This window comes from Strix aluco, chromosome 1, assembly GCF_031877795.1.
Source record: "Strix aluco isolate bStrAlu1 chromosome 1, bStrAlu1.hap1, whole genome shotgun sequence".
Classification (NCBI taxonomy): Eukaryota; Metazoa; Chordata; class Aves; order Strigiformes; family Strigidae; genus Strix; species Strix aluco.
In genome coordinates, this window is record NC_133931.1 from 94,451,058 (window position 1) to 94,472,054 (window position 20,997).

At 40.5% G+C, this 20,997-nt stretch overlaps 1 protein-coding gene across 11 annotated transcripts in view; it reads right to left on the reverse strand.

Annotated features, from left to right (window-relative positions):
• Window positions 1–20,997, reverse strand: part of LYRM4 (LYR motif containing 4) — a 105,920-nt gene that overhangs the window by 56,760 nt on the left and 28,163 nt on the right. For 2 of the 11 annotated variants that reach the window (XM_074827688.1, XM_074827697.1), the window contains exon 3: window positions 2,962–3,115. The exons of 4 other annotated variants lie outside the window; for them this stretch is intronic. In XM_074827688.1, the coding sequence (XP_074683789.1) occupies window positions 2,962–3,115 (154 nt within the window). Of the gene's footprint in view, window positions 1–518; window positions 3,116–4,298; window positions 4,406–8,729; window positions 11,415–11,449; window positions 11,553–20,997 lie in introns of those variants that run through there. 5 more of the 11 variants (XM_074827723.1, XM_074827714.1, XM_074827679.1 and 2 more) reach the window with 5 other exon arrangements.

Genomic DNA, 20,997 nt, shown 5'->3' on the forward strand with positions numbered 1-20,997 from the left:
TAAACTTAAGGTAGACAACATCCACAGCCTTTCCCTCATCCAATAAGCAGGTCGCCCTGTCGTAGAAGGAGATCAGGTTTGTCAAGCAGGACCTGCCTTTCATAAACCCATGCTGACTGGGCCTGATCATCTGGTTATCCCGCACGTGTTGTATGATGGTACTCAGGATGAGCTGCTCCATCAGCTTCCCGGGCACCGAAGTCAAGCTGACAGGCCTGTAATTTCCCGGATCATCCTTCCGACCCTTCTTATATATGGGCATCACATTGGCCAATTTCCAATCTGTCAGGACCTCCCCGGTCAGCCAGGACTGCTGGTAAATGATGGAAAGCGGCTTGGCGAGCACCCCAGCCAGCTCCTTCAGCACCCTCAGGTGTATCCCATCCGGTCCCATAGACTTGTGTGTGTCTATGTGATGCAGTAGGTCACTGACTATCTCCTCCCGGAATGCGGGGGGGTCGTTCTCCCAGTCTCTGTCTTCTGGCTGAGGAGGCTGGATTCCCTCAGTACAACTGGTCTTGTTATTAAAGACTGAGTCAAAGAAGGCATTAAGTACCTCAGCCTTTTCCTCGTCACTTGTTACCATGTTTCCTCCTGCATCTAGCAGGGGATGGAGGCTCTCCCTGGTCTTTCTTTTGCTGCTCACATACTTATAGAAACATTTCTTGTTGTCCTTGATTGCTGAAGCCAGATTAATTTCCAGCTGGGCTTAGACCTCCTGATTTCCGCAATTCTACACAAATTCACACCAGAATTAAGAATAAAATATTACTCAGTATTAAACAACCAGAAAACGCCCACTGTGCCTCTCTAATATCTGGCCAAACTCTTTGTGCATTTGGTGCTTTTCAACGATAATCAGGAAATTCATTACCAAAGCTCACATGTTTTTAGAATAATCTGCTAGATGTCTATTGCTTATTACAGTTTCCATCCCCAGAAGCTTAATATGGGAGCAGAACTAAAAACTGAGGCAGGACAAAGTAAACTTGAGTTTCTTCACAGATTACATAGGAACTAAACCAAACTCTTTAGGACTCTTGAGAACAAATTCAAAACTCACCTGAACTTTAAATCCAAACCACTGTAAGCTCTTGTGCTGGTTTTGGCTGGGATAGAGTTTATTTTCTTTATAGTAGCTAGTATAGGGCTATGTTTTGGATTTGTGCTGAAAACAGTGCTGATGATACAGGGATGTTTTAGTTATTGCTGAGCAGTGCTTACACAGACTCAAGGCCTTTTCTGCTTCTCACCCCACCAGGGAGTAGGCTGGGGGTGCACAAGAAGTTGGGAGGGGACACAGCTGGGACAGCTGACCCCAGCTGACCAAAAGGATAATCCATACCATATGGTGTCATGCTCAGCATGTAAAGCTGGAGGAAGAAGGAAAGGGGGGACATTTGGAGTGATGGTGTTTGCCTTCCCAAGTAATTGTATGTGTGATGGAGCCCTGCTTTCCTGGAGATGGCTGAACACATGCCTGCTGATGGGAGGTGGTGAATGAATTCCTTACTTTGCTTTGCTTGTGCATGCAGCTTTTGCTTTACCTATTAAACTGTCTTTATCTCAGCCCACGAGTTTTCTCACTTTTACTCTTCCTGTTCTGTCCCCCATCCCAACTGGTGGGCAGTGAGCGAGTGGCTGTATGGTGCTTAGTTGCCAGCTGGGGTTAAACCACGACAGCTCTCTAAAGCAAAGCTGAAAATCTAAAGGTCATTTCCTAAAAGAAAAATATGCTCACAGCAGCCAACACCAAAAAGCATCTTCATATTAAGTGAGTTTTAAACCATCTTTGTCATATATGCAACTGAAGAAGTACCTGTTTTAAAAAGGGAGAATCCAAGACAACATGTAAAGACAAAAAACCAGAAAATATGTTCTACGCTGCCAAAGTTTGTGACAGAACCAGAATTAAAGGTGATCTTTCTAAACTTCTGTTCCCTGAAACTAAACACTTTATTATATCATAGCCTTTGCAAGTTTCTTAGATATCCAAAAAAGAACATGCATAAATATACACAACTTTCCCACATAGTTTTAGGGCAAAGGGATTACATTATTTTACCCTCTCAAAGTTTCATTAATACTACTTAAATGTCTTCTTTCATACCAGGAGAGACCTTCTTTCCGGTGTCATCTTCTTCACATTCATTCTTTAGCTACTGCATTGCTCTCCATGCTTCCTCTTTTTGGTAACTACCATTTAGTATAGGTTACTGCAGAAACATCTATAATTAATCTAAATTGTGTCACAGGAGCATGAAAAGACTATGTCAACAACTATTTGTACCACAGGGGAAAAATCTCCAATTGTTTGTTAAGAGGCATGTTACAACAGCATCTTTTTGTTGCCTTATAGTAAGTGCTCAAAGACAGCTTTGAAAGAAATGTGTTCCCATGAGAAAGAGTCATACAGCAATCATGTAACTCTCTCTTACAATGCCTTTGAAAACTGTGGGGAGAAGAATGCATTACATGCCTTAGCCATTGTTTTCCAAAAGACTTCTGATGAAAAGAAAGTCTGAGTTTAGCTAATGGTTAGAACAATCAAATACTAGCACTAATAATTTGTAAAGATCTTATAAAAAAGCCAAAACTCCACAAAATACTGAAAACAAGAACAACAACAAAAACCCTATCACATATTTTAGATAGAAAAGACCATTCCACAATAGATAGAAAAGAATCTTCCACAATACTCCTACCAAAACCAAAAAAATCTATCAGGAAATCACTAAACATTGCAGGAAATCACTAAACATTGCAGGACTATTAAGTATTTTGGACTTATGGTTCTAGGCCTCAAGAAGGCTGCAAGGTGGAGCTGTCATGATGGGGATTTTCTTCCTCCCTCTGACGTGCTCCCTGTGGGAACCATAAGTCCATCTAACAGAGAGTCAAAGAAGAACAGTCCATCTGCAAAATACAAGGTGGTACTGGTGTCCTCTTCATCCTTCTCACCTGTGCGTGGTACAGGACTTCTGCATCCCAACCCCAAGCCCTGGGATACAGAGACGCTCACTGTCTCCAACTGTGGAGTAACTCCTTGCTCCTCCTCCCCTCCAGAGAAGTGCTGGAGAGGGCAGGTGTGGGACCAGGACAGGAGTGCAGCCTCCTGCAGAGCAGGGAAGCAGAAACATTGTTGAGGTGGGCTGAGCAGCACCCTGAAATGTGTCATCACTGCCTTATAACTTTGGTATCATTCAGCGTCACATAAAGTTGGAACTGGTTTGCTGACTATCTTGGTAGTCTTACCTTCTGCTACGTAACTGTAAGCTTCTTGCATTTTAGTTCAGTTAGTAACAAATGGTAGAGCCAAAATAACTGTGTGTGATACCTACAGCACAGGAGGACAGTCTAACAAGACTTGCTAACAAGAACAGAATAAATGTTCCTAGAAACAAGAAGTTTAGTGCATTTTTGTAGTTACCTCAATAGCCACGAAATGCTTAATTCTAAATATATAGTACCACAATCCAAACAAACCTTTGAAAAGTGTTGTTTCCATTCCTGCTGGCCCACAATCTCCTGATGCTTTCAGAACCACAGATGAACAACAACAGTGAATTTTCAAACATGCCAATACCTCCAAAACCTCAATCTCAGCTAAAACCCAGTGGAAAATTTTTGCAGTACACATTTCTAAAAATGGCCCAATATATCAACATACTACAGTACAGAGTTTTACTAAGGGTGTAAGATTTTCTCAATGGGATATTGGAAACAGCATTTCAGCATCATTTGAGTCACAGTCTCCTGAATATGGTAATAGAGAACAGGAACATTAATGCAAGAAATGTCATCAACTCCTCCTCCTCCTCTCAGGTTTTCTGGCACTTGAAGAGTGTTGCTACCTTACTTGATCCGAAACCAATACAAATGTGACCCAGACACACAGGCTGACAGAACAGCCAGTTGGATCAGGGCAGATGTGGCTTCGTATTTCAGGACTTACAGCCCTGCCTCTTACAGAAACCTTCTTTTGACCACAAGCTGCTCTTCTACTTTTTTTTTTTTTTTTACTTTTCTTTTAGAACTTGGATTGAAGAATAATAAGGTTTAAGATTAAGGTTTAAAAATATCTGGAGGTGGATAAGCACGTACGTGGAGCACCCAAAAGAAAGGAGCGCACAGCACAGTACCTAAATAAGGACAAGACTACCCAGAGCCATTTAAGATATGAGCAGAACTGCAAGAGCAACTTCAGTGGAAGTAAAACCTCTGCGTGCAGTCTTCTCCATGATGAACAGAGAGCACAAAAAGCACATGAAATGTTTACAGCTTTGTTTGCTATTTACCTTCTGACTGATCCTGGGATTAACAATCATGCCATGAAACCAAAGGTAAAAGTCCAGTTGATCATATGATGCAGGACTTGATGGTCTTCCCATATCAGCCCCAAACCCTAGAATTTCCAAATCAGAAATATCCGCAATTGATTCTTTTAATATACAATTATTCCAGAAGAGATATTGCTTAAATGGAACTCAGCGACATAGAACTTACGTTGTTCTCCTCAATGTGATTTCTACCAACTGCCTCACAGTATCCTATACTACAAAATAGTATCCTATACTATAAAAAGAAAACAAATAGAAATCTGAAATGCCCCTATTATTACTCTAAAGAAATGGCACTGAGAGGTTCTTTGTGTTAAATGAGGAGATCAAGCTCTTGGCTTTTCCAAAAATTTTAGATGGGTCTGGGCAGTATTTAATGTTTTTTACTACAAAAGCATTCTGACCTGATGGGTTCACAGTAGTAAGCTGTTCAACACCATTCTTAAAGAGATAGGGAATAGTGAAGAGAGGAACATATAAGTAAGTGTAATGGTACCACAGCTTAAAATATCAGGTTGAAACTCCAGGTCTTTCTAATACCATATTCAAATCTACTCAACTCTTAGTTTTTGTGCAAGGAAGAGAGATGAAACCTTCTATTACTTACTGCAATGAGGGATATTCTGCTTAGAAATTAAAAAAAAAATCCCACTAAATTTCTGTCTCCATATTCCAAAAAAACCCAGATGTTAACTTCGGTGAGTTTGCTTAACTATTGCATCCATATCCCACATTGGGATATCCCATATCCCACGTTGCGTAGTTTGATGTGTGACTGTAATACCTAGGGTGAAATTGTTATGTGAAATTGAAACCTTTTGCAGGAGTGGCGGGGTTTTAAAATGTTGTATTTAAGCTAGTAAGTGTTAAATATATGCCATTTGACAGATCTGAAAGCAGACTGAGTCACAAGTGCTATCACAATTCGTACAGCACTTCAGAAGCTTCAGGTTAATAGCAATTCAATGTAAATTGCCAAGAACTGGCAAGAACGCTAGGTTTGATTTTTGCTGCTTTGTCGAAATCCTTCAAAGAAACTTACTACTACTTCACAGCTGAGACCTACAGGAAAGGTCATCTCAACCACAGCTTTTCTCTAAATAACTCAAGCCAGATTATTAGTTTAGTTGAAAAAATTTACGCTACCCAAAGGACTGTCTGATTATTCACTCATGTTTCTACAGCTAATACACAAACGAAGTACTATAAATCAAATCTGGATTTTGGAATACTTCACATCTCTATGACTGGAAGTCAAGTCTGGAAAACAAATTCCAGAACCTACCATCATGTGATGTAGATTCTGATCTTTTCAAAGCACAGCCCAATTACAGTAGTTCCTACTAATTACAGTAGGAACTCTAACATACAAATACTTCATTATTTAATTCACAAAGGAACAATCTGATCATGTCTCACAATGATTCAGAGCAATTGTGATGGTTTTGGCTGGAATAGAGTTCATTTTCTTTATAGTAGCTGGTATGGGGCTATATTTTGGTGCTGAAAACAGTGTTGATAATAGAGATGTCTTGGCTATTGCAGAGCAGTGCTTATACAGAGTCAAGGTGTGCTGGGTTTGTGTGTGTGGCGGGGTTTTTTGGTAGCAGGGCAGGGGGCCACAGTGGTGGCCCCCTGTGAGAAGCTTCTTGAAGCTCCCCATGTTCCAAGTTGGATTCACCTCTGGCCAAGGCTGAGCCAATTAGTGATGGTGGCTGCGCCTCTGTGACAACATATTTAAGAAGGGGAATCTGGGAGGAGGAGTGGGAGTTGTAAGGAGTTGTGAGGAGGACACCTATGTGAACATTGGGGTCAGTGGAAGAAAGGAGGATGGGCTGAAGGTGTGCAGGAGCAGAGACTCCCCTTTAGCCTGTGGTGAGAGGGCAGGCTGTGCTCCTGCAGCCCATGGAGGTCACCATTGGAACAGATGCCCACCTGCAGCCCATGGAGGACCCCACGTCGGAGCAGGCGGCTGCGCCTGAAGAAGGCCGGGACTCTGTGGGAAGTCCTGGCTGTTGTAGTTCAGTGCTAGGAGGACTGCAACACATGGGAGGGACCCACATGGGAGCAGCTAGGGAAACACTGCAGCCCATGGGAAGGACTCATGGTGGAGAAAGGTCATGGAGGTCTGTCTCCCATGAGAGGGGAGCCATGCTGGAGCAGGGGAAGAATGCGGGGAGTCCTTTCCCTGATAAGGAAGGAGCAGCAGGACTGACCACACCACCCTATTCCCTGCCCCTTGCAGGGAGGAGGTAAAGAAATCAAAAGTAAAACTGAACCCAGGAAGAAGAGAGGTGTGGGGGGGACAGTGTTTTTAAGATGTGGTAATGCTTCTCACTGTCCTACTCTGTTAAGTGTTGCTGTTGTTAGTGTTTGAATTAAATTGATGTTCTTTTTCTTCCTCTAACAAGTCTGTCTTTTCCCCATAACCAGGAATCATCCCTTCCTGTCTTTATCTTGATTCCTAAGCCTTTTGTTGTATTTTCTCCTTCCCATTCCTGAGGGGCAGGGGGTGAGCAGCTGCCTGGTGCTCAGTTGCCCTCTGGGCTCAAACCACAAGGCCTTTTCTGCTTCTCACCCCAGCCCACTAGCAAGTAGGCTGAGGCTGCACAAGAAGATGGGAGGGGACACAGCTGGGACAGCTGACCCCAGCTGACCAAAGGGATATTCCATACCATATAGCATCATGCTCAGCATGTAAAGCTGGAGGAAGAAGAACAAAAGGAGAGGACATTCGGAGTGATGGTGTTTGCCTTCCCAAGTAACTGTTATGTGTGATGTAGCGCTGCTTTCCTGGAGATGGCCAAACACCTGCCTGCTGATGGGAAGTGGTGAAGGAGTTTCTTGTTCTGCTTTGCTTGCATATGTGGCTTTTGCTTTACCTATTAAACTCTCTATCTCAACCCACAAGTTTTCTCACTTTTACTGTTCCTATTCTGTCCCCCATTTGACTGGGGGGGGGAATGAGGGAGTGGCTGTGTGGTGCTTAGTTACTGACTGGGGTTAAAACATGACAGCAATGTTAACCTGTCTCAGAAATTGCAAGCTCAAACAACAGCATGCTTCAGAATCAAGCTTTTTGAAGTGTTTCAGGTCAGTAACATCATTTCATCTCAGGACCATTCTGCTTCAAAGTAGCTGTGTTGCATCTCTGGTGCTGGAAATTAGTTCCCTCTGGCAGCAGAAGGAAATATAAATTAAAATGTGTATGTCATGAGTAAAAAGCAATGTGCAGTTATTGCCTGCGTGTTGGCTAAGAGAAACTCCACACACTGCAGAAGTGATGGTTTTTATCAGTGAAGTTCATCAAGCGTGCTGGCACTGTGGTATACATCCTACCAGCACCACATGATGCGTGGCTAAGAGTAGACATCAAGAGCAATTAAAAAAAAAGAAATTATGAGCAATAAGAAAGTGGGTGAAACATTATGACTGAAGATCATCATCTGTTGTTTTTTTAACTACTGAAGCAGATTTAGCACAGGTATGCAAGCAACACTATGCAACATCAAAACTGCCTGCATGATGTGGGGTAGCTCTGATCAATTCTGCTTGCCGTGGAGGGTGAAGGTGGCCAGAATACAGCCACATGCATTTCAGAACTGGAGTTGCCTTAGTAAAACATCTTTTGTTGCTCCTTATTTCTAATCAGTTGCATGTGGGCAAGAGGATATACCCCACTGCACATATGTTAGCAGAATATGCAAATAAGCAGCTGAATATCCATGCCAGTAATAATCTTCTGTACAGAGACTGGCTTGTTTGGCAGCAATGAATGTCATGGGCAGAGAATTGTAAATGTCTGCATGCGGCTGGAGATAAAAAATACTCTTTGCATGACACTTTAGGTAAGAAATTCTGGCCCCCAGGGAAAAAACAGTAAAAGGGAAAGATGATGGACCAGGAGGGTGAAGATGGGTGTCAAGCCAGTTAGGGTGTGGGAAGCCAGATGTGGATACCAGGCAGGAGCATTCAGCTATGGCCAGGTTGGTCCTTTGAAACTGCAAAGGCCTGAGCGACCAGCTATGCTGAGGTAGGGGAACATGAAGTATTACTTTGTGTCTAGAATCACGAAAAACATATCAAGCCCCAAACCTAAAAGACTGGTCCATCCTCACCCCAAAATACTAATCATGTGATCTAGTTACAATGTTTTAAAATACCTTTTCATCTGTTAAAAAGGACCAGCCACAATGTACACAGCTCCTAACATGCCACCACTACAAACTCAACATTTCAGCGAGCAGGTCTGATTGGAAAAAGAAGAAAGTTGCATCTAGAAAGTTAGCATACAGCTAGTGCATTTCACACAGAGCTGATACTGAAGCTGCACAGTCTCCCATAGTCACATGGAAATTATATGGAGAACCATGATCACAGCACTCTGCATTTGCATTTATTTACTTTACTGATCTACTTCCAATACAGTAGTAACAGATCTACCAGTAGCATGCATTCATACATGAAACATCACATTAACAATGCTGTTCTGAAAGAGATGTTGCAGAAGAAGACGTGGTATTAATCTACAAGTGCACAACCCCAAACACATATGCCTCACTGTGAAGAGCTGCAATTTGTAATTTTATAATGAAACATAAGATAGTGGGTATTCAGTATCTCCCCACATGCCTAAAAGAACCTCCTTTAGCTGTACATCTATTCCATAACCCTAAAAGCACCAAGCCAAAATGAAGCAAGCATTGTGTTTAGGAATATCAACTTTTAAGAACTCGGAGGCTGAATCTGATGCATAAAGGTTGGATGAGAATTAAGGAAAGGAAACAAAAGCCCCCAATTTATTCTGCAATAAGACAGGCTATGCTTTTATTGCCTTTGTTGAAGAGACTGAGGAAAGCATTACTATAAAAACATGTTAAAATGAGAAGCAAATGGCATTTAAAACAGCTTCACTTCCTACTTATGGTAGATCTGAGAACAAGGGGAGCAAGAACGTAGGAAGGAGAGTGCTTGAAGAAATAAAAGCACAGTAGCTGGCACTTCTCTGCAATAATATTATCAGCCTGCTGAGAGCAATTACAATAGCACAGACAGCACTTGCTTTACTGTGACCTTATTGAATTAAATCTGAAGAAAAAACCTCTGAGATTCAGCAGGGAATTTATTAGAAAATTTTAATGCCAACTTAAATTTGATCCAAAGGCCTCAATATTAAAGGTCATATCCATTACTATATGGTGGGAAACCCTGGATCTCTCTGTTCCTGTGTTCCACCCTTTCGCAGTTTTGTTTTCTTTTGTAAGAGTAGGTCAGACTCTCCTTCTCTCAGCTTCACAGCACTGTATTAGAGGTACAAGGGTGCTATTTACATTTTAAAAAGCCTTAGCCAGCAAGTCAAAGAAAGAACTCCAATCTTACTCTAAATTAAAAGTTGAAAACAAAAACCAAAATCAAGCAGCAGTGATGAAACTAATGTGCTACACAGCTGGATTTTTATGACCTTACATGGATATACAAAACATGTAACCTGATCTTCACTGAATTATCTGCCACTACACCCAGATCAACTGTTATCATGACAGGGGAGTCAGATATGAACTGACTTGAACAGAATGGTAAAAGCTGTGTAGTGTTGTTAAAAAACAAATTCTTACCTCTAGATCATTGCAAACCCTTGAAATTGGAAGTACTGTCACTGAAGTCTGATCAGCTGAGTTTCAAAGTCTCCTTGTTTGTATGTCAGCAAGCACAACGGTGGCAATGGTTACCGGGTACTACTTTAATCCCCAACATTCCCCTACCCAGAGCTTTCAGCTTTACAAGAGATGATGCACATACTAAGCACCTGTGAAGACAAAGTGCACTGTGTAGCTAGCTCATGAATTACTCCCTGAAAGAAGAATTCCCCACTGATTTTCAGGATAGCTACATGAAGTTACTCTTCTTTTAGCTGAAGAGCTAGTAAAAAACCAGAAACATAGATGGCCTGTGCTTTAACAGAAGATGAAAAAGACCACAAGTTCTACTTTTACATTGTATTGATTTTTTTTTTTTCAAATATGAAACTGTATTAGAGGGAAAAAGCTCATGTTCTCAAATGTTTATGCAATTTTGGATCTTACATTCCAGTGACTTCCAGAGTACCTTGAGTTCTTAAGTGCTCATATTAGTCAGCATAAATGTGTGAACACAAGTACATATCCTTGCTATTAATCTGCTCAGGCACCCTCTGAACAAAATAGCCATCCTCTTGACTCAGCCTATGAGAATATATATTATGGATATTCATTACACTCCTTACTTTCTCGGTAGCCTCAGTATTCACTCAGTGTAGGATGTCTGAGGAAAGAAAGAAGGTTAAAAGACAAGTTTCCAGTACCAGGCACACTTAGGTTTCAAATTATATCCCACCTGATGACCTGGTAGCAGCAATTTTGGTCTTCCTCAAAAGTACTGGAAAACCTGGCAATTGAACTAGTTTAACCTAATATTCAGGCTATGCTGGCATTAAATATATTTTTGGAGTACAGTGCATGAAAATAATCTTTTCTGAACTTAATTCACACAAGATTTTACATTCTTGATGCTAAGAGACTGTATTGGGTTTTCATGACAAGGTTTTGGTAGTGGGGGGGCTACAGAGGTGGCTTCTGAGAGAAGCTGCTAGAATCTTCCCCCATGTCCAACAGAGCCAATGCCAGCCGGCTCCAAGACTGACCCGTCACTGGCCAAGGCTGAGCCCATCAGCAATGGTGGTAGCACCTCTGGGATAACATATTTAAGAAGGGGAAAAAATTGCTGCGCACCAGCAATTGCAGCTGGAAAGAAGATTGAGAATATGTGAGAGAAACAACTCTGCGGACGCCAAGGTCTGTGAAGGAGGAGGAGGAGAAGGTGCTCCAGGCACCAGAGCACAGATTCCCCTGCAGCCCATGGTGAAGACCATAGTGGGGCAGGCTGTGCCCCTGCAGCCTGTGGAGGTACATGGTGGAGCAGAGATCCATCTGCAGCCTGTGGAGGACCCCACGCTGGAGCAAGTGGACATGTCCTGAATGAGGCTGTGACCCCATGGGAAGTCCGTGCTGGAGCAGTCTCCTGGCAGCACCTGTGGCTCTGTGGAGAGAGGAGCCCACATTGGTACAGGTTTGCTGGCAGGACTGTGGGACCCACACTGGAACAGTTCATGAAGGACTATCTCCTGTGGGAGGGACCCTACACTGGAGCAGAGGAAGAGTATGAGGAGTCCTGTCCCTGAAAAGGAAGGAATGACAGAAACAGTGCGTGATACACTGACCGCAACCCGCACTCCCTGTCCCCCTGAGCCACTGGGGGGAAGGAGGCAGAGAAAATTGGGAGTAAAGTTGAGCCCAGAAAGAAGGGAGGGGTAGGGGGAAGGTGTTTTTAAGATCTGGTTTTATTTCTCATTATCCTACTCTGATTTGATTGGTAATAAATTAAGCTAATTTCCCCAAGTCAAAAGTGTTTTGCCTGTGATGGTAATTGGTGAGTGATCAATCTCTCCCTGTCCTTATCTTGACCCACAAGCCTTTCATTATATTCTCTCTCTCCTGTCCAGTTGAGGATGGAGAGTGATAGAGTAACTTCAGTGGGCACCTGGCATCCAATCAGGGTCAACCCACCACACAGCCAAACTAAATTTAGTTTCACATATGTCTCAGGCATCTTAGCAGGTTTGAAACCGAAAGGGCAAATACAATTGGAATGCCACTGAAAGGTCACCACTTCTTAAAGACTTGCATTCACACATTCATATGCCCACCCAAGCTTACCCTTCTAGAGATGGATGCAAACGACCTCTAGCTCAGAACCTGTGCAGCAGTGTCTGGGCTGACATGCTGTATCAGCTGCACTCCAGAAGACTGCTTTTGAAACTAAATATAACTTATTCACACAAGCACCCTACTTCAAAGCCCTCTACACACAACATGAATGTACTTAACCTGCCATGCTAAAGAAAGTGTCAATGGTTTTGTCTTCTGAATTGCTTTACCCTTCACAAAGAGATTGATTACACATCCTCGCTTTAATGCGACTTGATTTGGTAACCACTGTAATTTTGTTCATTAGATAGCTGTGTCTTAGTCTTGTCTCATTCAAAAAAGGAGGGAAAGGCTTGATTTTAACATTTGCAAGAAGTCAACAAAATGGCTGCTAGACTAAAACTGAAACATTTAATATTTTGTCTTTTCATATAAAAGCTAGCCTTGATGTTAGAGTACAGACATCTTAGTTTTGTACATCACCACCAAAATCTCTTGGTTTGATTTGGTTTTTTTATTAGGACCTGGGCAACACATGATTTCTTCAGTTAAGAAGAGAATAGGAATTACAGAAATAGAAATTTCAATCATGACACTGGGTAGGATGGCATCAGGCTTCATATTAGTGTTTAACTCACCTGTTTGCCAGACATTTATCTCTCATACAAGTTCAAAAAAGTGAAATAAAAACTATCAATCTATTAACAATAGTTTCCAACTAACAGCATCTTATTTGAAATACAGAGAAATACAGTATTTTAGAGTAGTAAGAATACTATGTGAGGATGGAGCTGGGATGGAGAATAAGAAAGTCAAGAGGAATGGGAATGCAGATATGTCTGATCTTGAATTGCTCAACTGACAGGAACTTTGTTATTTGCATCAAGATTTGGATGTTTAAATCAGTCCTTTTGTTTCCTAGGACTGAGACCCTTGTGAATTTTTTACTCACCCCTTGATAAAGGGAGTTTATTATCATCAGGTAGGTATATAAATACTCTTTTCCTGCTGTTTCAACTTATTAAAGAGGTTAGTCTCATTCATTCTCCAGCTCTTCCAACTCCTCATCTGTTGTTCTTTCCCAAAATAAGCATTTATTTTTCTAATCTCATTTTCAACTTAAGCAAATGGTGTGTCTCTAACTCTATGTAAAATACCATTTAATTCAACAGCATTTCAGATAACTAATAATTTAATCAACAGTTCCTTCTACAAGTAGCATTATAAAATTAGGCCCTACACAGTGAGACATTAAAATAATTAACTTTATATCATATTTGTTACAACATTAATGAATTTTGTCTGAATTTTTGTATGTATACCCATGTTTACTTGAAAAACTTCAGTTCACCCTTAGGATGTCAATTAAAGATAAGTAAAATTGCAAACCCCACAAATAGCTGCTTCCCTACTTCTGTCTTTTCCTACCCTGGTGCCCACACTGGCTCTCACTTAACTAGAAAATAACAGCATTAACTATTAAGTCTTTCTTCACTGCTTATTAGGCAGGGTTTTTAACTCTTATATTGTCTTCAGTGTGGCCCATAAAACATGATAAGATTAACACAAACAATGAGGTCAGCATCCTGCCAGCTTTCTATCTATGCAGATTTTCTCCTCCAGTCTAGTGCTACTTGAATCTAAATGGGACAGAGAAGAGAGCGATGTAGATGATAAACAGATACCTACTGAGATAGACAGTGTTGTAAAACTTGAAATATCATGCTTTAATTCCTGCTGCAAGCACATTTTGGGAACCTGGGCAAATAATTTAGTTCCCTATACACCAAAGTCTTTACATATATGCTTAAATTTAAACAGAAGTAGCCTCCTTCATTTCCACCTTGGTATTATAAGGATAGGCATGTGGTGAAAGCAGTTAAAATCTCCCAGAGCTAACTGCTACTTCTGTAAAGGAGCAGTGTACTAGTAATTCTCCCTGCCCTCTGCCCTGCTTGCACATCTGAGAGAAGAGAAACAGTCCCTGCCCTGACAAGTCCCTTGGGATGGCACAACAAATGTATGTGTACTATCATACTCACAAAATTATTAGTAATAAAACTAGCACTTTCAAAAGACTTACTTCCTTCTTCTACTCGTAAAGCATATGATAGATGTGGTAAAGGTATTTTACTGTCAGTGGGTCAGTTCTTCAGTATTACTCTACAGCATGATTTTGCATACCGATTTTTTCTCCTCTTCCCCCATGAGCATACATACAAATCATTTAAAAGCAATTTACAACATGTCAAACTGCTTAAGGAGACTCTTGAAAAATCTAACATATGAAGTTAACCATTGGCATGATTTATTATTGAAGTTCCACTGTTATAACTTGACAATTAAGAAGTATTGATAAATGTAAACACATTATTGATGTCAATTAAAAAGCACAAGATTGATTAACCTCCCAGAGGTATACTGGCACAAGCAGTTAGAGAGTAATCACCCCCAATAAGTATTCACAACTGACAAATGTGCATAGAAATTATACTTCTGTGAGACAAAAAGTACTTTCAATTAAAATTAAGATCATTTGAACACTAACCAAAGCATTGGTTCAGCAACAAAATCAACAGAATTACAAACAAGATCTGTATTAACGTGAAAGGCTAAGTGATTAGGTCGCATAATAGCCTCATTAACCATACACTCAGGTGAAAATATGGTTAAAAATTATCAAAGCAACTGCTCAGCAAGTGAATTATGCTCATAGGAAAAAGAGTACGAACTTATGTGGCCACTATGCTGCAGTATTCATAACTACCCTGGTGAGGGACAAGACGTTGTTTACAGGATAAACATCAGATCTTTGTTTCAAAGTATGTATTTATGTACGTTCTACAGGTGACCAAATTATAAAGGTGAACTCGAAATTCTGCTTAGCAATGGTTCACTTCCTCCAAAGCAAACAGCCTAGGCAGGACGTTCAGGCAGTCCATACCTCAAAGGGAGGAAGCATACATCTGACATACCCCAGAGAGAATAACAACAGGAATCAGTCAATTTGTGATTTAAATGTGACTGGAAGAGGTTGGGCTTCTTTTTTCTTCTTCTTTTACTTGCTTTCAGAATTAATGTACTGGCATAATGCCTGTCACCAAGATGAAGGGCACTGCAGCTATAGCTTTTAATGGCCAAAAAAAACCCAGGCTCACCTCAGAAAGCACAGAGCTAAAGACAGCAGCAATGCACCAATACCAAGGAGACTGCGTAAACACTAATTAAACTTCACTCTACACTCTTGTCTAGAAAACACTTTTCCCTGCTTAAACTTCCAAGGGCTGGATCAGACATGCCGATAATGGAGTCAAGTAACTTTCTTCCCTAAAGCTTGGCCTTCATCACAACTTCATGGTTCACATTTCCCTCAAATACAAGCAGCTTACTACAGAGACACTAGACAGAATCCAAATTACTGCAAGAAGGGTAACATTGAAACATAACATGTCAATGATAAAATTTCTTTGTTTGAAAGAGCTTTATGCTAAGGCCACACGTGTTTATTGCCAAAATAAAACTAGATCACTGAATTTGCCTGGCTGCAAATTCAGTCAAATGGTATTAGTGACAAGAGACAATGTCTGGTGCTATGCTAAACCACTCAATGGACCCCCAGAGTGGATGTCCAGAAGATTACAATACATGCAGACACACCAGACACAGAGGACCATGAAGACTGCTTTTACTTTTTAAGTAACTTTTTTTCAGATTTTTATCAAATGGCCGTTAATGTTGGTGGGGTTTATAAACAGGATTCATTTTGACAAGCAATTTTAAAATAAGAAAACAAGTGGCACCTTTGCAGCTGGGATAATGGAAGAGTTTTAGTGACTGAACTAACAGAAGAAGCATGAAGATAAAAACATGGGGAAATAAAAAGCACTCGTGAAGCCAGATTCTTGGTGCAAATAGGACGAACAGAGCTCTTTGCAGGCTGGCCTTATGCTAAGAATGAAGACAAGATTAAATTCTTTGGACTTGACAAACTATCTGTGGAAGAAACAAAAAAAGGCATCTGATTTAGAGTGACAGTATTCAGTGTGCTGAGGAGAGAAGCACGGCCACCTGAAAGGACAGAAAGAATGCAAGTACCTTAAAGAGAAGCTAAAATGCTCCCTCTTCCCTTTGTTAGCTGTAAAGGGAAAAACTGTACCTGTAATACGCTGAGACACTGATGACTGAGCACGGGGGCAGAAAGTGTTACAAAAAATCATTGTACCACAGCTACAGGACTAGGTGACTTCTCAAATAGTGAGGGCGTCAACACCAACATTGTCATCCTGAATTACAGACTGCAGTTCAAGGGCAGCAGAACACAGTCCTGGGGATCTGAGGCACCAGACAAACGTGCCAGAGCTCGTCCTGGAGGGAAGCATGCCTGCTCAGCTGCACGGCCACTGAACCTGACACTATCTCCTTTCAATAGACAGTACAAAACCAGGAAGGAAAGTTTTCTTAGCAAGGAAAACAAAATGAAACAACAGAGTAAAAAGCAACCAACAAACTGTGGGAGATCAAAACAGAGATCACTGTTGTAATAACAGCACTTATCTCTTATTTTCTTCTGAAGTCCTCAAAACAGCAATCCTTTTAATTTCCTCAGGATCTGCCTGTACTTAAAACTGGTTTATCCCATAACACCACTGAAAAAGGGACGCTCAGGAGAGATCTATGTTCTGACATGAACATCACTCAATACACAGCTTTTACAAGGTTACATGTTTCATAAGTAGCACATGAAACTGTCATACTTCTCTTTTTCCTATTGGGTAAAAAGGAGGTCCTCCACGAATGTTCTGCTCTGCAGCAGGTACCACACAGCAAGAAAGACAAAGTCGCTCAAAGGTTAATATACTTTAATGCTACAAACTCAATCTTCAAACTCTCCCTCAACTGCCACCACTACAAACCAGACTGGCAGGCATCAACTCAGGATCCCACAGTCAGACTAGAAACATGGCAGAAGTCATCTGAGCTGGGATCAAAACTACCAGCACTTAATTCTACCTTCCCTTTCTTGGCAATATTTTATATTTATACTAAGACACACATGTACTTGCTGTTACCTCATTTGGAAGAGGTTCCCCTTGAAGTTGCAACAGCCACCCCCTATGAGCTGTGTTAATTTACACACTGGGCAGAAGCCCTTGAGACACCAAACACTGGAAAGCAGAACGCATGAAGGGACAAGTGACAGATGAACACATCTCCCTGAAAACGTGAGATTCCCTTGCTTCTGAAGCTTTCTTCAGTACAGACTGGTTCAATCAGTGCTGCTAATGGTTTCAGAAAGCTACTAACCAGCCAGGCTAATGAAACTTACTCTTTTCCATGTGGAAGTTTACACCTAGCATTTACTTGATCAGATGTGACATACTGCTGTGCCAAACTGCTCACTAGAAAGTAAGTCCTTTTCCTGTCCTTCAGACAGCCCTCCTCTGTGCATAACGTCAGATGCTCAGAGCTCTGGATGCATTATATAACTACTTATTATTTATGATAAGGCCCCAACCTCACCGGACTAGCCACTAAATACATGTAACAAAAATAATGACAGCTCTTTATGCCAGATAATTAAAGTATTTTAAAAGCAGCTGCCAACACTCGTCATTTTTTTTTTAGGAAAGGCTACTGCATACATCAAATGCTGTGGTTTACACTAGGGCTCTTAGATCAAATAAACAATTCTACCTCTGAACTGCCTTTGCTTGTAGCCTAAAGGTTACTTTCAATGCAGGATCTACTTTGGTATTTGATATTGAAGCAGAACCTGCCACTTGTAATCTAGTCAGCAGGGCAAACAGCAGCAAATCAGTTGTGAAAATACAATCTTGCTCTCCATCAGGGAGTTAAATGAAAGCCTAAAGAGTAACACTGCTCTGGAGTCTCACACAGGTGTAACCTGGAGAGCCATGCCACCTGAAGACACATAAAATGTCTGTTATACTTCCTGCACATTCAGATGCTAGAAATTGAGCTGATAGGGCAGCACTGGGATTTTGGCATCTGTTACAATATTACATATCTCCAAAGCTGTCCTACATGCCAAGATGAAAAAGCTATTTGAAGACGCTGGCCAAAGTGGACCTCACTGCTAACATGTCCTGCCACAGACCAAGTTCTGATTCACCTGGGTTTCTGTTCAAAATTACCAAACCCTTTTAAAATCCACTTCTATTACACCTTTTTCTTTGTTCCTTCTCCCTTTTCCCCTGCCCAAAACCTTATGGATATTTACCAGAGCTAAAATGAATTTACTCTCATACTGGAATACAAAACCAGTATAGCTCTGAATTTAATGACTTCCCATTTCAATTTCAATTTCAAGCTTTCTCTTATTTACTAAAAGACAGGTATTTATCCATCCTAGGTTACACCTTCCTCCACCTCTATCTGTGCCTCTTTCCAAGTAAAAAGCATTGAAACTTAACATATGTTAAGGATTTCTGTTGCTTTCGTAATCATATTATTCCTTGTAGGCTACTATTAAAAAAGAAGAAATATACAAATGTATATTTATTGAGTCACATTTTCAAATCACACAGAAAGTGCAACTTGAACATAACAAACAGGACTTAAATGACTCTGAGGAAAAAAAATACCTAAAAATGTCACCCCAAAGAGCTTTGGAATGTAAAAAAAAAATCCACACAAAAATCCCCCCAGTGCTTTCTAAAAATCAAAGTCAGCTGATTTAAATTCAATGTTTGGCTTTGCCACAAGCTTCCAGCATAATTTCAGTAAAAGCATGTAGAGAACCAATCAAGTGAGAACTCATGATCTACTAAAGCAATTAAAAAATGACTACCAGTATTGCAACAGGCTAGGAGCAAGAGAAGTGCAAGAGGGTCATGCCAACCATTTGCTAAATTCTAGATGCCATTGCAAGCATTTAGAAGTGTATAGATGCCTTATTACCTTCAAAAGCTGACAGCATGCAGTGATTTGATAAAACTTTTAATAGGACCTTTGTCCATGTTTGATTATGCCATTCATCTCCTGCTCTTCTGTGAATTATGCATTTGAAAACTCTTTCCTGCATCTATACTTGCTTTAACAACTAAATGGCTTGAGAGGTAGAAATAGTTCTTTTTGTGCATAACATTGGCTCTATTCTGGTTGGAACACGTAGGTGCAACTAATACGTAGCAACTGTAAAAAAGCAGCAAACTTCCAAGGATACTCTTCTTAGATAATAACTGTAAGTCTATAAATTTTTGTAGAAAAATAGGTATTTGCCATTGTGAAGCTGAAAGGAAAAAATTAGATAAAATTCAAGGAGCTTCTCAAGAAAAGCAGTAAATTAACCTGTGATTTTTAGACTTCATTGCAGTGACAAACTTGATAAGAGAAAACCATATCAGAGCTCCAGCATAACTGGCTGCCAGCAGGAAAATGTGACTTGCCAATATCATATACATTCCTGAAGAGTAGTGTGGGTGCTGCACCCTGTTCTCAGAGTGCTTAAAGAGCTTTTCCAGCTATTCTTTCCTCTTGGCTTCAAAACTGCTGCTAACATAATCAAATACATTATACCGTACTTTGCAACTTTCTTACATATTCATAAAAATTAGACAGAAATATGACTTGTAGCCTGAAGCTAAAACTACTAATAAGAATTTTCATAATGAACCCTCTCCTGCTAAGGGCATCCAGCCTACAGTGCTTTGCAGTATAAACACATGTATCTTCAGACACACAAAATATTTCTTGAAGGCTGAGAAGTTCCTTGAGACAGTCAATTCCAATGTCACTCACAACTGTGTAAATTGGTACCAGTCCCCTGAATGCTCAACAATATGCTTTCAGTCCAGGAATATATACACCTTGAAATGTACAAATTTACCTGCTATTGCTGCAAATCAATCACAAGATTACTAGAACTGAACTACGGAAGACAACGGGAGTATTTGCTGATAAAGCCATAAAGGATGAGCAATAAAATTCAAAGCAGGTGCAGTTAACTATGGTACTTCTACCTTCTGCTTTTCAGAGTAACAATAACTAAAATGGCTTGTCTTACTAATATTTACTAAACATGGTTTAATATTTATACTATTTTGATTAGCAGAGATATGTTTCCTTATACTGTGGCTATATTATTACCAGTTCATAATATTAAGAGTGCTATATTAGTACATTCATTCAGTATCATTTCCACTTCCATTCAACTGTTACCTGAATCTATGGTATTGCTAAGAGGAGATACTGCTAATGAATGCCTCGAGAAGGTGCAGTACTTGGCTACACACAGTTGCACTGGCAACTTGGTTTGCTAAAAAAAATAAATATCCAGAAGAACTGTTCAACTGTTCGTATTTTACACAAATTTCAAAAGACGACGGTACTAATCATTTTTACTGGAAGTGGCAAACAGGGAGAAACACAAGAATATGAGACTGAAATCTCACACTAAGTATGACATGGGCTTTTATCAAGGCACAGTCATGAAGCATTTCATTAAAAGAAACGGAGCTAAAGTTACTATAATCAATGAATATTGCAAGGATTAGAGTGTACTTACAACATGCTGCAAACAGGAAAAATGCTGCAAGTATCCAATATTTATCATTATCAGTGGAACTTTTTAAATAGAGTTCTCATACTTTAAAACCACATGCCTTTTATTCTTCTACACATCTGAAGGGAACAGTAAGAGAGGTCAAGCCTGAGGAAGAACAACTCAAACTCAGAAAAGTTCCCCTAGAAAACACCAATGACCAGACAGCTGTAAAGGAAGCAGATCCACATGTCCTGACTGTCTAACTGCTCATGGTGCATCTCTTGTCTCCCAGCTAAAGGTCTGTGCAAACCATGGGTCTCATCAGTTTGGATTATTTAAAGGGAGAAACAAAGGCTATGAAATATCAAAACTGTTTTACTGAAGAGTACTGTATTTGCATGATGTCAAA